General features: G+C 35.6%; 1 protein-coding gene across 4 annotated transcripts in view; it reads left to right on the top strand.

The window, feature by feature from the left end:
- Positions 1-13,475, top strand: part of HMMR (hyaluronan mediated motility receptor) — a 43,226-nt gene extending 29,751 nt beyond the window's left edge. For 3 of the 4 annotated variants that reach the window (XM_038534826.1, XM_038534823.1, XM_038534824.1), the window contains exons 13-18: positions 4,699-4,845; positions 5,127-5,279; positions 5,368-5,467; positions 6,247-6,423; positions 12,062-12,224; positions 12,909-13,475. In XM_038534826.1, coding sequence (XP_038390754.1) covers positions 4,699-4,845; positions 5,127-5,279; positions 5,368-5,467; positions 6,247-6,423; positions 12,062-12,224; positions 12,909-12,928 — 760 coding nt within the window. In that variant the 3' untranslated portion in view covers positions 12,929-13,475. The remainder of the gene's footprint in view (positions 1-4,698; positions 4,846-5,126; positions 5,280-5,367; positions 5,468-6,246; positions 6,424-12,061; positions 12,225-12,908) is intronic. The other variant, XM_038534825.1, reaches the window with a different exon arrangement.
- The last annotated feature ends 3,371 nt before the right edge of the window (positions 13,476-16,846 follow it).

Raw genomic sequence — 16,846 nt, 5'->3', positions numbered from 1 at the left:
GGGTAATACCCAGTAGTGTGATTACTGGGTCATAGGGTATTCCTATTTTTAATTTTTTGAGGAACCTGCATACTGTTTTCTATAGTGTCTTGCACCAATAGTGCAAGAGAGTGCCTTTTTCTCTACATCCTCATCAACACTTGTTTCTCGTGTTTTTGATTTTAGCCATTCTGATAAGTGAGAGGTGATATCTCATTGTAGTTTTGATTTACATTTCCCTGGTGACAAGTAATATTGAGCATTTTTCATGTATCTCTTAGCCATCTAGATCTCTTTAGAGAAATGTCGGTTCATGGCTTCTCATTTTTTAATTGGACTATTTGTTTTTTTTAGATGTTGAGTTATATATTCTTTATATATTTTGGGTACTAAGCCATCACTGGATGTGTCATTTGCAAATATCTTCTCTCACTCAATAGGTTGCCTTTTAGTTTTATTGATGGTTTCCTTCACTAGTCCAAAGCTTTTATTCTGATATAGTCCCAATAGTTTACTTTTGCTTTCATTTCCCTTGCCTCAGCAGACATAGCTAGAAAAATATTGTTAAAACCAATGCAGAAACATTAATGCCTATGCTCTTTCAAGGATTGTTATAGCTTCCAGTCTCACATTAAGGTCTTTAATGCATTGTGAGTTTATTTTTATGTATGGTGACACTGGTACAGTTTCATTTGTTTGAATGTCCAGTTTTCCCAATACCATTTGTTGAAGAAGTTGTCTTTCTCCCATTGTATATTCTGTCCTCGTTTGTCCAAGATTAATTGACTACATAATTGTGGGTTTATTTCCAAATTTCCTGTTTTGTCTTATTGATCTATGCCTGTATCATACTGTTTTAATTACTACCACTTTGTACCATAACTTGAAATCTGGAATTGTGGTAACTCAAGTTTTGTTTTTCTTTTTCAAGATTGCTTTTCTATTTCAAGAGGTCTTTGTGGTTCCATACAAATTTGGGGATTTGTTCTAGTTCTGTGAAAAACACTCTTGATATTTTGATAGGGATTGCATTACATCTGTAGATTGCTTTGAGCAGTATAGAAGTTTTAACAATATTTGTTCTTTCAATCTATGAGCATGAAATGTCTTTTCATTTTTTTGTGTCATCTTGAATTTCTTTCATCAATATTTTACAGTATTCAGAGTACAGGTCTTTCACTTCTTTGGTTAAGTTTATTCCTAAATATTGTTTTTTGTACAATTCTAAATAATGTTTTTTGTACAATTCTTAATTTCTCTTTCTGCTTCATTATTAGTGTATAAGAATACTACACATTTCTATACATTGATTTTGTATCCTGTGACTTTACTGAATTCATATATCGGTTCTAGTAGTTTTTTGGTGGAGTCTTTAGGATTTTCTATACATATGTCATCTACAAATAGTGAGAGTTTCACTTCTTTCTTACCAATTTGGATGCCTTTTATTTCTTTTTGTTGTCTAATTGCTGTGGCTAGGATTTCCAGTACTATGTTGAATAAAAGTGGTGGAGTGGACATCCTTGTCTTGTTCCTGACCTTGAAGGAAAAGCTCTCAGTTTTTCACTATTGAGTATAATGTTGGCTGTGGGTTTTTCATATAAGGCCTTTATTATGTTGAAGTTTGTTCCCTCTAGACCTACTTTACTACTTTACAGAGGGTTTTTATCATGAGTGGTTGTTGTACTTTGTCAAATATTTTTTCTGCTTCTATTGAAATGATCATATGATTTTCATCCTTTCTTTATTGATGTGATGTTGATTATATCCCAGGAATAAATCCTACTCAGTTGTGCTGTGTGTGTGTGTGTTTGTTTTTGTTTTTTTTTTTAATGTATTGTTGGATTCAGTTTGCTAATATTTTATTGAGGACTTTTGCATCTATATTTATAAGAGGTAGTGTATAGTTCTTTTTTTTTTTTTTTTTTGTGGTGTCTTTATCTGATTTTTGTACTTGAATGATACTGGCCTCAAAGAATGAATTTGCAAGTTTTCCTTCCTCTTATTTTTTTTTTTTTTTGAATAGTTTGAGAAGAATAGGTATTAACTCTAAATGTTTCATAGAATCTTTGTTATTTTTAATAGTATTCTTAGGAATATTCTTGTAGTCTCCTAGTATACATGTATAACAATTACACTAAAGTCCTACATATGTGAATGTTCAACTTTAAAATGTAATGCCAAATTGCCTTACAAAGTAGCAGTGAGAATCTACAGTTTCACTAGGGTTATACAGGTAACCGTTGATCTACTTCCTCTCCAAAGTTTGTTGTATTTCTTAAATTTTACCAGTGTACTTAGTGTAAAATGACTTTCTCCTGGGAATAATCCACCTTTCCTTTTCTATAAAGGAATAATCGTATGGGAATAATCCACCTTTCCTTTTCTATAAAGGACTACTCGTATATGACTTTTATTCATTTCTCTATAGTATCACTATCTTTTCCTGATAGTAAAGTTTTTATCAGCAGTATGGTTCCAAATATCTTCTACCAAAGTATGACTTTTCATTTTCTTTATGGTTTCTTCTCATGACTAGAAATTCTTGATTTTAATTTTTTTAAAAAATTTATTGAGAGAATGAGAGCGCACAGTGTAGTGGGGAGGAGCAGAGGGAGCAAATCAGACACACCACTGAATGGAGCCGCATGACCCTGAGATCATAACCCAAGCCAAAATCAAAAGTCAGATAACCCAACCAACACAGCCACCCTGGTATCCCAATTTTAATGTTTGAATTTATAGATTTTGATATAAACATGTTTGCATGTAGTTTAAGAACTTCTTTCTGTCTAAAGAACATATTTATGTTCTTTTAAAGTTTCATTTTCCCGGGATCCCTAGGTGGCGCAGCGGTTTGGCGCCTGCCTTTGGCCCAGGGCGCAATCCTGGAGACCCGGGATCGAATCCCACGTCGGGCTCCCGGTGCATGGAGCCTGCTTCTCCCTCTGCCTGTGTCTCTGCCTCTCTCTCTCTCTCTCTCTCTCTGTGTAACTATCATAAATAAATAAATTTTTTTTAAAAAATAAAGTTTCATTTTCCCATCTAGAACAGGTTTCTGTGTGTGCAGTGATATAGGGATCAATTTTTTTTTGTTGTTTTTCCATATGGATAATCTAGTACATATAATGTATATGTGTACATATATTTTTAATTTAGATATGTCCAAGCATAAATATAAATTATATTTTAGTATTCTTTTCAACTCTGTGGAGGGATTTCCTTTCCTGCTACTTTGAAAAATTGTGCCTTGGAAGGCTTTTAGCCATTCTATGACTTCACTCACCATCTATATGCTAATAGCATTAAAATTTATTTCTTCAGGGGTACCTGGATGGCTCAGTGGTTGAGCATCTGCTTGTGACTCAGGTCGTGAACCCGGGGTCCTGGGATCGAGTTCTGCATCAGGTTCCCTGCAGGGAGCCTGCTTCTCCCTCTGCCTGCGTCTCTGCCTCTGTGTGTGTGTGTGTGTGTGTGTGTCTCTCATGAATAGATAAGTAAAATCTTTGAAAAAAAAATTATTTCTTCAAACCAGATCTTTCAGCTTTATACCCATCTATCTAGCTGCCTATTTGACATCTCCAGGTAGAATCTCCCTACTGTGTAATATTAACCTGTCCAGAACAACTCTTGATTTTCTGTCTCTTTCTTCCTCTTATTTCAGTCAATGACATCTCCCTCTTCCCAGCTTCTCATTCCATAAACCTGAGTCATCTTTAATCATTTTCTCTCCCTTTCTCCTAACATCCACCCTATTTTGTGAAATTTGCGATTTTGTCTTCAGAAAAGATTTCACATCTTTCCATTGCCAACTCCTTAGTCTAACCGTCCTTTATCGCTCATCTGGGCTGATGTACACCACAGTGATGACTTGCCTTATGTCTCTAGCATCTGTTCCTGCATCTCTTCTTCATTACATTCCAGTCTCATCTCTTAGTGTATGTACTGTGTTCTACCTGCCTCCCAGCATAGATGCTTCTTTTCCCTTGGCAACACTTTCACCTGAACCCTAGCTAACTTTTCTTTAACCATCACATCTCAGCTTAACTATAAATTCCTCAGAAGAGCCTTTTATGAATCACTAAAAGTGGTACATTGCCATTGTCAGCTTAAGTGCTCCTTAGTTTTCTTTTTATTTTTCTTTTTTTAAGCTTTATTTATTTGTGGGAGAGTGCACACATGAGTGTGGGGGCAGGGCAGAATGAGAGGGCAAAATGGACTCCCCACTGAGCAGAGAGCCTGATGGAGCTGAGCTTGAGCCAAAGGCAGTTGCTTAACCAACTGAGCCACCCAGGCACCCTTCCCTTCTCTAGTTTTCTTCATAATACAAATTTTATTATACATATATTTTCACATTTTTTTGTGAAAACCTGAAGAGGCATTTCCTTATCTTCCCCACAAAACCATAAACTCTGTGACAATAGGTGCAGAGATCGTATATTTATTTATTTTGGAGTAATTTTCATGTTAGGTATACTTCATACACATAGTAAGCACTTGATTTTTTTTTTTTTTCTTCTTTGGATGAACAGCCTATGCCATATAAGCCCATTAGTACTGACCTCAGAATACCGAATTCTTACCTGTGTAAATGCACGGTTCATAAGGTTTTATTTGTGTTACCTTAAATTGTATAAAATATAAACTAATCAGCTATTTATTTATCATGCACACAATAGTTAGAAAAATCCTTCAACTTTTTATTTTCCTTTTAATAAGTTATAAAGCATTTATGGCTCGTGAGATAGAAGATCTTAAATTGGAGAACTTGTCACTTCAGGAAAAAGTGACCAGGGCTGAGAAAAGTGCAGAAGATACTCAACATCAGATATTGGCAACTGAGAATGCAAATCAAGAATACGCAAGGTACATGGGAGAACTAAAACCTGCCCATACTTACAGCCTTAGAACCATTAAGACAATTAAATGTCGAAAGCCAACTACTAAGTGATGCAGGGAATTTTAATTTCATTGCTCTGGGTGATCTTCAATTGCAAATTAAGAATTTACACAGTTAAAAAATTTTTGAAGAGTTCTTTGAGTTGGTTTTTTTTTTCTTTTCTTTTTTTTTTTTAAGTAAAAGAAAGGGAAAAAGTTATTAAAATGGCTATAAAATGTTTAGTGGACTCTTCTCTCTTAAACTCAAGGATGCTCCTGGATCTGCAGACCAAATCAGCACTTAAAGAAGCAGAAATTAAAGAAATCACAGTCTCTTCTCTTAAAACAATAACTGATTTGCAGAACCAACTCAAGCAAAAAGGTGAAGAGTTAAAGAAACAACTGGAAGAGGAAGAAGCAAGGTAATCTAGGTTTAGAACCTGACTGCCATATAACCGCAGTTATTTTTTTCTAATACACTATGTTTTTAAATTTCATTTTGCCTTACAGAAAAGCTGGAAAAGAAAACACAGTGGCAGAGTTAACTGAGGAAATGAATAAGTGGCGTCTCCTTTATGAAGAACTATATAATAAAACAAAACCTTTTCAGGTTTGTCAGTTGGGACTACACTAACTTGTGTTTGTTTTAGGCTTTCACCTCGTTCCCTGTGACAGTCACCACAGTGACTTGATTTTTCTGAAAGATCATTCTGCTGTACATTTACAGTACCAATTTAACTCCCTATTAAATGAGACAAATTTTTTTAAAATTATATGTACAATTTTTTATGTAGTCTTTATAGGCTAAAAACTACCTTCTAATAAGAAACTTAAAGCTAATAGTTTAGAAGGCTCTCCTGCTATACATTTTTGATAATTAACATATGTAAAATTGTGAGACTCACTTTGTTATGATCTTTCTGTGTTTTTCAAAGTAATATATCTATCTTAAAATTTAAAAAGATAAATGCTAATCTCCGCACCTTAAAAAGTAGAAAAACAGTATTGATTTTTTTAAAGTCTCAAAGAATTTATGGAGAGCCATGAGAATATGTCAGCATGATCTGTTTTCATCCTTCGTTTGTTTTGGGGGGTTTTTTTGTACTTGATTTTCCTTTTTTTTTTTTTTTTTTTAATTTTTTATTTATTTATGATAGTCACACACAGAGAGAGAGGCAGAGACACAGGCAGAGGGAGAAGCAGGCTCCATGCACCAGGGAGCCCGATGTGGGATTCGATCCCGGGTCTCCGGGATCGCGCCCTGGGCCAAAGGCAGGCGCCAAACCGCTGCGCCACCCAGGGATCCCCTGTACTTGATTTTCCTATGTAGTTTATATGAGAAAAGTAAATTTAACATTTCTAAGTCTATTTTTAAAAATTCTTTTTCAGCTACAACTGGATGCATTTGAAGCAGAGAAACAGGCTTTGTTGAATGAACATGGTGCCGCTCAGGAACAGCTAAATAAACTAAGAGATTCATATGCTAAATTACTGGGTCATCAAAATCTAAAGCAAAAAATCAAGCATGTTGTGAAACTGAAAGATGAAAATAGCCAACTCAAATCGGTCTGTAAAATAACACTTAGTTCTATTGAAGGTATTAGGGTGGGGTGTTTGTTATTCTAACATTTCAGTTTAAGGAGTGGCTATGGTATCAGAAAAAATAAGTTTATAGAGAAATATCCATCTGAGAATTGTGAATCTATTTTAGAATGTTGACCAGGTAATTATTGATGTTTTCAGGTTTTCCAACTACCTCATTAGTATATTGGAAATCACTAGTGTAATTGAAAGAGTTCATAAGCTTTACACATCCATTTCTATTTCCAAAATAGCAAAGTTCTTGATATAAATAAATATCATAAAGATAAGCAGTATTCAAAAATAGTTTAAGCATTTAGGGTGCCTGGCTGGCTCGGTTGGTAGAATATGTGACTTTTGATCTCAGAGTCATGAGTTTGAACCCACATTAGGCGTAGAGATTACTTAAGAAAAAAATAGTTAAGCATTTAAGTTTTTTTTAACAGCTGTATTAAGATATAATTCACATACCATACGATTCACCCATTTAAAGCATTCAACTCGGTTGTTTTTCGTACATTCATAGATATGCAACCATTTCTGTGGTCAGTTTTAGAACATTTGTGTCACCTTAGATTGAATCCCTCTACCCTTTAACTATCATCTCTCTGTGTCCTCATTCACCCCTCCCACTATTAAACTACTTCCCATCCCTGTAAATTTCCCTGTTCTGGATATTTCCTGTTTGTGCACTCAAATAATATGTGGTCTTTTTGACTAGCTTCTTTTGATTAACAGTGTTTTCAGTGTTCATCCATGTTGTAACATGTATCAGTACTTAATCCCTCTTTATGACCTAATTATATTTCATTGTGTGGATATGTCATATTTATCTGTCAGTTGATAGACATTTGACTTGTTTCCATCTTTGAGCTATTATGAATGATGCTACTGTAAACATTCATGTAAGAGTTTTTGTTTGGACATGTTTTTATTTCTCTTGGGCCTTACTTAAAAGTGAAATTGCTTGGTAATTAAGTGTCTTTATGTTTGGTAACTTAATGTTTAATTTAGTAACATGTTTAATTGCTTGGTAATTTAGTAACTTTATGTTTTTTTTTGTTTGTTTTTGTTTTGTTTTTTTTTATTTATTTATTTGTGATAGTCACAGAGAGAGAGAGTGAGGCAGAGACACAGGCAGAGGGAGAAGCAGGCTCCATGCACCGGGAGCCCGATGTGGGACTCGATCCCGGGTCTCCGGGATCGCGCCCTGGGCCAAAGGCAGGCGCCAAACCGCTGCGCCACCCAGGGATCCCAGTAACTTTATGTTTAAACAGTTTGAGGAACTGTTTTCCAGAGTAGCTTTATCTTTCTACATTCTACCTGCAATGCATGAGGGTTCCAGTTTTTTCACATCTTCACCAATATTTGTTGTTACCTGATTTTTTTCATTCGGACCATTCTAGTGGACATGAAGAGATACCTAATTGTGGTTTTGATTTCAATTTCCCTGGTGACTAATGATGTTGACCATCTTTTCATGTGCTTATTGGCCATTTGTATATCTTGCCTGGAGGAACTATTCATATCCTTTGCCCATTTTTAATTGGATTATTGTTTGGTTTTTTAAAAATTATGACCGTTCTTTACATGTGTGTATGTTCCTTATCAGATACATTTTCTTGAAACATTTTCTCGCATTCTATACATTGTCGTTTCACTTTTGTATTGATGTTCACTGAAGCACAAAATTTTGACAAAGTCTAATGTATCTTTTCCTTTGTTTCTTGTTCTTTGGCATTTAACAATCCTTTGTCAAATCCTAGGTCATGAAGATTTATCCCTATGTTTCCTTCTAATAGTTTTATGTTTAAGCTTTTACATTTAGGTCATTGATCTATTTGAGGGTTTTATATACAGTGTGAGGTAAGGGTCCAACTTTATTCCTTAGCATGTGGATATCTATTTGGTCTCTTGCCATTTGTTAAGGAGACTCTTCTTTCCCCAGTGAATGGTCTTGGCATCTTTGTTGAAAATCAGTTGACCATATATTTAAGGTTTATTTCTAGACTCTCAAATGCATTCCACTGATCTATCCTTGTACTTCCACACTGTCTTGATTACTGTTGGTTCATAGTAAGTTTTAAAACCAGGAAGCATGGATCATCCTACTTTCTTTTTCTTTTCTTTTCTTTTTTTTTTTTTTTTTTTTCAAGACTGTTTTTGCTGCTCTGGGTCCCTTGCAATTCCATATGAATTCCAGAATAAGCTATCCAGCTTTTACAAAGAAGTCATTTAAGATTCACATGGGAATTACGTTGAGTCTGTAGATAGCCTTGAAGCATATTGCCATCTTAACTATGTTACATCTTCTGATCCATGAACATGAGATATTTTTCCAATTATTTAGATCTTTAATTTCTTCCAACAACATTTTGGAGTTTTCAAAGTATAAATTTTGTACTTCTTTTGTTAAATTTATTCTTAAATATTTTATCTCCTTTTTATTGTTATTGTAAATGAAGTTGTTTCCTTAATTTCATATTTGGGTAGTTCATTGCAAGTGTATAGAAATAAATTTGATTTTTGTGTGCTCGTCATGTTTTCTCCAATCTTGTTAAACTCATGTATTTGTTTTAATAGTTTTTTTAGTGTCTTCTTTAGGATTTTCTGTATAGAAGATCATTTGTAAATAGAGATAGTTTTACTTCTCTTCTAACCTGAATGCAGTTGATTAGTTTTTCTTGCCTAAGTTCCCTGGGTAGAACCTCCAGACAATGTTGAATAGAAGTGATAAGAGTGAAATCCTTGTTTCGGTCCTGATTTGGGGGAAAGCTTCACACTTTCACCATTAAGTAAACTATTAGCTGTGGGTTTGCCATAGCTACTCTTTATCAAATTGAGAAAGTTTTCTTCTATTACTATTTTTTTTAGTGTTTTTATCATAAAAGGGTGTTAAATTTTGTCAAATGTCTTTTCTGAGTCTATAAGGTGATCAGGTGACTTTCACTCTATTGATATGCTCTCTTAAATTAATTGATTTTCGGATGTTAAATTAACCTTGCATTTCTGATAAATTTCACTTGGTCATGGTGTATAACTCCCTTTATAGGTTGCTGGATTCACTTTGCTAATATTTGCTTAAGATGTTTTCATCCATATTCCCAACAGACACTGGTCTATAGGTTTTATGTAATATCTTTGGCTTGGGTATCAAGGTGACACTGACCTCATAAAATTAGTTGGGAAATATCTTGTCTTTTTACTTTTTTGAAATAGTTTGTGAATAATTGGTATTCATTCTTCATTGAATGTGCAATAGAATTCAGTAATGAAGCCATCTGGACCTTGGCTTTTCTTTGTGGGTAGTGTTTGATTACTATTCAGTCTCTTTACCTCGTATGAGTCTGTTCATATTGACTTCTTTTTGGCTAGTTTCAGTAGTTTGTGTCTTCTAGGAATTTGTCCATTTCATTTAATGGACAAGATTCATTTCCAGATTTATGGATATACAACTGTTCACAGTATTCTTTTTAATAATCCTTATAATTATGATAAGGTCAGTCATCATGTCCCTTCTTTCATCTATGATTCTAGTAATTTGAGTATTCTCACTTTTTTATGGTTCCTTTAGTTCTATGAATATGTTTATAATGGCTACACTAAAATCTCTTTTTTGAATAAGTCCAATATCTGGTTACTACTTGCAGGCAGTTTTTGTTCCCTGCTTTTTTCCAATGTATAGGTCATGCTTTCCTGTGTATTTGTAAATTTTTGTTAGATAGTGGATACTTTAGATTATATATTGTAGCACTCTGGTTACGGCCCTCTCCTTCCAGGCCTGCTGTCATTTTCTTTGTTTAGTAATCGGTTGGATTGTGCTAGTAAAGCTTATTCCTTCTATCATGCCCAGGAATGTTGTGCCTCTGATGTTGCTACTCAGGGAGTTTCAGTTTAGAACATGCCCACATCACCCTGACATGACACTGATTTTGATAGGGCTGTCTTCCTCTATTTCCCTGATCACCTGTTCCTAGATAACTAGTTGCTTATTGCTCTGTTATTTCCAGCAGTGCCCTGGAGTATAATTGCTCTATGAGCTAACCCAATTAAATTCTGGCTCTTTCATTGGAAGTGTGTCTGAGGTCAGTGACTGATTATGTTCTGACTCCAGAAGGGCTCCTCCCTGATGTTGTATTTACCAGGTCTAAACCTACAGTTTAGCCTGTATTTTGAAGCACCTCCCAGTTCCCTTATTCCCTCACTCTCCTATTATTCACAACACCCTTCAGCTTGAACTTCTCTAAAGTCTGTTGCAAGTGAAATCAGCCCCTTTGGCAAGAAATTAGGAGCTACATGTTTTTATAGCCTACTCCCTACCCCCAAATAAAATCTCTGAGACAGGGCTCTGGAGCTGAAGTTGGAGAAAATGACAAGCTTTTCTGTGAGTGATACATCTGGCCTAGGGACTGAGTGCTTGGTGGACATAGGGGAAAGGGGAACAGCCTGAGGTTCTCTCAGATTGCCTTTCCTGGCATGGAATCATTGCCTCATGAGCCAGGGCAAAGACGATCAGGGTCCCAGCATTTTCAGCACACAGCATTTAAGGTAGAGCCTTTGTTCTACAGAAGAAAGGTTTCTACACCTCTCAGCCACATGTACTTGGGACATGGCCTCAGCAGCAGGTAGCTGGGGGTTGCTGGGTGGGGAGAGGGCCCTGTATTCCCAACTACACCTGTCCGGTATAGGGTGTTCACCTTGCTAAACTAGGAGTAGGGAAAAAGGAGCAGGATTGGTTCAGATACCACAAACCCTTGCCTTTCTGTACCATATTTTTCTAGATATCCTTGAAAAGATGTTTCTTCATTAGCTATTTTGCTTTGGGACTATTTTTACATGCTTTAAATGGTTACCTTTTTTATGATTTTTAGTTTCACTAGGAAGCATGTTAGTGGAGCTTCTCATGCTGTCATTCCAGAGATTGATCTCTGCACTTAATTTAGAGATGAACTTTCATCAGAAACATAGTTTTGGGGGCACCTGGGTGGCTCAGTCAGTTAAGTGTCTGCCTTCAAGAGTCTGCCTTCAGGGGATCCCTGGGTGGCGCAGCGGTTTGGCGCCTGCCTTTGGCCCAGGGCGCGATCCTGGAGACCCGGGATCGAATCCCACGTCGGGCTCCCAGTGCATGGAGCCTGCTTCTCCCTCTGCCTGTGTCTCTGCCTCTCTCTCTCTCTCTGTGTGACTATCATAAAAAAATAAAAAATTTAAAAAAAAAAAAAAAGAAGTCTGCCTTCAGCTCAGGTCATGATCCCAGGGTTCTAGAATCAAGTCCCATGATCAAGTTCCCTGCTCAGCAGGGAAGTCGGCTTCTCCCTCTCCTTCTGCCCCTCCCCCTGCTTGTGCTCCCTTGCTCTCTCTGTCAGATAAATAAGTAAAATCTTAAAAAAAAAAAAAAAAAAAAACTGTAACTGTAGAGTGGCAAGAGGATTTAAATGTCCCATTATCTCCTTTGTCATAGCCCTTCAGAGTCATTTTGTAATTTTTAGTCTTAAAGCCCGTATCTAGTAACGATTTTTGCCTTTTGGTTTGGTAGATGAGCAACTTTGGAACTTGTCAATAACATCGATAACATGTTTCACGCACATGAACTTTAATAATTGTTGTCTATATTTTTCTTTCATAGGAGGTGTCAAAACTCCGCTCTCAGCTCGCTAAAAGAAAACAAAGTGAGACAAAACTTCAGGAGGAATTAAATAAAGTTCTTGGTATCAAACACTTTGATCCTTCAAAGGCTTTTCTTCACGAAAGCAAAGAAAATTTTGGTCTCAAAACACCATTGAAAGAAGGTAAGAAATGAATAAATGTGTGTCATCTTTCTTTGGATTTGCTTTCACAGCATTTCTCAAGTTACCCATTTTTATGAACTGTGAAAATTTGTTTGACAATTTCTGATATAGAAAATCCATACTAAGATTTTTATGTAAAATGCCTTTCTTTCCTCTTCCATATTCCCTATTTTCCACATATCTAGATCCCACCTTCAAGCTCAGTTCACGTCCCATCTTCCTTGAAACCTTGTCTGGCTTTTTTTGCTCCTACCTACCCATCCACCCCCAGAAATGCTCCCTCTATCATACCCTTAAAATTTTAACCTATGTGTCAAATTTGTAGATGTGGAAAAGTAAAGTTTTCTTTTTTGGCTATGAATCTTTTTATCTTTGACAATAAATCAATATTGGTTGAAATAGTGAATGAAGAAATAGAATTATGTGGGGTACCTGGCTAGGTTTAGTTGGAGGAACATGCAACTCTTGATCTCAAGGTCATAAGTTCAAGCCCCACATTGTGTATAGAGATTATTTAAATAAAAAAACTTTAGAAAAAACTTTTTTAATATAATTATACTACAGAATGTAAACATTGCTCACCTGCCTTATAGAAGATAGGAAATGCCTGTTTTTAGTTTATAATGACTGATGGATTCAATTTAACCTAAAATACTAATACCTCCTTTTTAATAATTCTTCTAGGCAATACAAACTGCTATTGAGCTCCTGTGGAGTTTCAAGAATACTGCACGTGAATGTCGGGAAGACCTGTTAAAAATTATTTCATTCTTTTTATTATTGTTTTTGCTATTGTTACTGTTATTATTATGTTTCTAATGAATATTTTTAATGTATTTAATATTAACTTCCTGTTCTTAAGTATGTGAAGGGAAGTTCACATACATACATACCAGTATGACTTCTGACATTTTATTTTCTGTTGTCTGTACCTCCTCCTTGATGCTTACCTTTATCACCTCATTCTAAACTTTCTCTCTGGCTTTCCAACTTTACAGCTCATCCCATCAAATCAACATTCCTTTAAAAATTGCTGATTATTATTCTCCTACTCTGAAACCTCAGATGGTTTCAAGATTCTAATCCAGAGTTTTTTTAATTCAATACTGGAAGCCTTTTCTAATCTGAACATCTTAAACTGGGCAAAAACACCTCGGTCTGTTCTTGACTCTACTTTGTCTAATAATGTTCATTCTGTTATATCCATCATCCATTTGTCCAGTGCAAATAAGAAATAAGGGTATGTCTAACTCCACAAGAATCTTTTTGTCTCTTATCAGGGTCACTGAGTTGGTCAAGAATTTGCAGATTCCTAGACTCCATCTCAGTCCTACTAAATTAAAATCTGGAGTTTAGCCTGAACATCTGCATTTTTTTTAACATCTGCATTTTTAACCAACTGCAGTCAATTCTTAGATACACTAAAAATCTGAGAAACTCCTCAAGAGAATTTGTCTTAGAGTGCTTGGCATCTGATTATTAACTGCTTAGTTAATAAGTGTGTAATATGAAATAAAACCACACATTAAGTCATTTACCCAGTTATTCAACTTGTATTATATGAAGTTACATAAATGGTTCTATTTAAGGTGTATTTCTTGTCTTTGCTCTCCCCTCCCTACCTTGCCTCGAGAATCACACATAGTGGTATATTATTTAGAAACTGGTGATTCTTCATTTAAAATAACTGATTTGGGCAGCCCCCGTGGCTCAGCAGTTTAGTGCCTCCTTCAGTCCGGGGCCTGATCCTGGAGACCCAGGATCGAGTCCCACATCGGGCTCCCTGCATGGAGCCTGCTTCTTTGTCTGCCTGTGTCTCTGCTTCTCTCTCTCTCTCTCTCTCTCTGTGTGTCTCTCATGAATAAATAAATAAAATCTTTTTAAAAATTAAATAAAATAACTGATTTATGGGACACCTGGGTGGCTCGCCGGTTTAGCGCCTGCCTTCACCCAGGGCATGATCCTGGAGTCTTAGGATCAAGTCCCACATTGGGTTCCCTGCATGGAGCCTGCTTCTCTCTCTGCCTGTGTCTCTGCCTCTCTCTCTCTCTGTGTCTGTCGTGAATAAATAAATAAAATCTTAAAAAAAAATAAAATAACGATTTACAAAGTTGGTATGATATTGTAAGCCACAAGTTCAGAAGAATTGTAGAAATTAGAAAAAAAAAAAACACTTCAAATATAAAGACAAAAATAGGTGAAAAGTGAAACAGTGTTAAAAGATATACCATGCTGAGACATAACATCAGCAAGGTGACAGAAGAGAATCCTTGGACCCTCCTCTCCCCAAAAAACATACCAAGTCATTGGTAATACAGAGACAAATTCACTTTGTGAGCAATCCAGAAACTAGTTGAGAGTGCCAAAAATATAAGTAGGGAAAGCATAGTGCCTTCAATAAATAGTGTTGGCAAAACTGGATATCTAAATGCAAAACAGTGAACCATACATAAAAATCATCTCCAAGATCTTAAACCATTAAACAACTAGAAGAAAATATAATAGGAAAGCTTTATGACATCAGTCTTGGCAACGATTTCTTGATCATGAGAGATATCAATAGCCTCCCTCAGGGGCACCTGGATGGCTCAGTTGGTTAAGCATCTGACTCTTGATCTCACCTCAGGTCTTAATCGTAAGATTCTGAATTCAAGCTCTGTGTTGAAAAAAATCAGAAAGGATATTGAAGATTTAGACAATACTCTGAACCAAGTTGATTAGATTGACATTTATGGAAAAACTACCCAACAACAATAATATATACATTCTTTTTATGTGAACATACAAAATTTACCAATATCGACTATATCCTGGGCCACAAAACCAGTTCACAATATTAATGGATTCCAATCATATCTGGTATGTTCTCTGTCCACAATAGATTTAATTTAAAAATCAATAACAGATCTCTGGAAAACCCATAGATAGTTGGGAGATTAAGTAATACATTTTTTTTAAGATTTTTATCTATGGGATCCCTGGGTGGCGCAGTGGTTTGGCGCCTGCCTTTGGCCCAGGGCGTGATCCTGGAGACCCAGGATCGAATCCCACGTCGGGCTGCCGGTGCATGGAGCCTGCTTCTCCCTCTGCCTGTGTCTCTGCCCCTCTCTCTCTCTCTCTCTCTCTCTCTCTCTCTCTCTGTGACTATCATAAATAAAAATTTAAAAAAAACAAAAGATTTTTATCTATTCATTATAGAGAGCACAAGCAGGGGGAGTGGTAGGCAGAGTGAAAGGGAGAAGCAGGCTCCCCGCTAAGCATGGAGCCCAGTTGAGGGCTTGATCCCAGGACCCTGGGATCCTGACCTGAGCCGAAGGCAGATACTTTACCAACAGAGTCACCCAGGTACCTCTAAATAATACATTTCTAAATAAGCCATGGGTCAGTGAGAAAAATCAAAGGGAAAATTAGGAACTTTTTCAAACAGAATCAAAATGAAGATACAACATATCAAAATGCTATGGACTGCTGCTAAAGCAGATTTCGAGCAGTTATCTCACTGAATGCCTATATTTCAAAAGAAGAAAGCTCTTAAATCAATAACTTTAGCTTTTAACTTAGGAATGAGAAATAGAAAAGCAACTTAAACCCAAACTAAGTAAAGGAAAAGGAAAACTAAAGGTCAGAGTAGAACTCAATAAACTAGAAAACAAAAATCATAAAGTCAATGCAAGATTTTATTTACTGAGATCAATAAAATTGCTAAACCTCTAGCTAGACTGATTAGGAAAAAAAATAATAAACTACCAATATTAGGAATAAGAAAAGTATTTTTGTGAAGAACATATTTACTGCCTTAATTATAGTGATGGTTTTTTGGGTTGTGTATATCTATCTATATATGTATATATGTCAAAACATCAAATTATATATCTTTAATATATACAGTTTATTGTATGTCATACCTCAATAAAGGTTTTAAAACAAATGGTTCATTCCCAAATTAAAGTCTTAATGTTGAGATTATTCTTTGGACTACTGGTTTAAAATGGGTTTATTTATGAAGACTAGTTTATGTCTGTGTGTATTATTTTTTGTTAATATTTGTTTTAAATGAAATTAGGTTTCATTCTTGTACTTTTTTTAAAAAATTGAGTTTTGTAAGGAGGGTTTCAGAATTTTTTAATCATTAATGGAAGAAAATCCTTTAAGAGAAGAAAATATGCCCTTGTTAAAAGTACATTTTCGAAAAAGAATATAAACAATGTGAAGCTAATGATTTCTCCCCTTTTAAGATTATGAAGAAAATGAAACAATCTTCTAAGGAAGAATCTTTGGTACCACGTGTGTGATGGCTTCAGACTGAGAAGACTGAGTCCCAAGCTTTATTTTGTGTCCTCTCCTAACCCCAAACATCCCCAGCATTGTAATCCTTCAAGTATGACATAAATATCTTTATCTCAATAAATAAAATACCACATTCCATTTATTAGTTTGTTTATTAGGTATTTGGAATGTAAAATATATTCTCAGAGTTTTACTAACACTCAGCAGCTTCTGAGAAGCTTCTAGTCTTGAAAGGCCACATACTGGAAAGTGTGGTTAAGGCCTAATGAAGATTTACAGGTACTCCTAAAGATTAGACTTCTGACCTAGGCCTTAAGTAATCGAGTTGATCTCAA

Source organism: Canis lupus, chromosome 4 (assembly GCF_011100685.1).
Source record: "Canis lupus familiaris isolate Mischka breed German Shepherd chromosome 4, alternate assembly UU_Cfam_GSD_1.0, whole genome shotgun sequence".
NCBI lineage: Eukaryota > Metazoa > Chordata > Mammalia > Carnivora > Canidae > Canis > Canis lupus.
The sequence above is the reverse complement of the archived record's forward strand: the minus strand, read 5'-3'. Positions and strand labels throughout refer to the sequence as shown.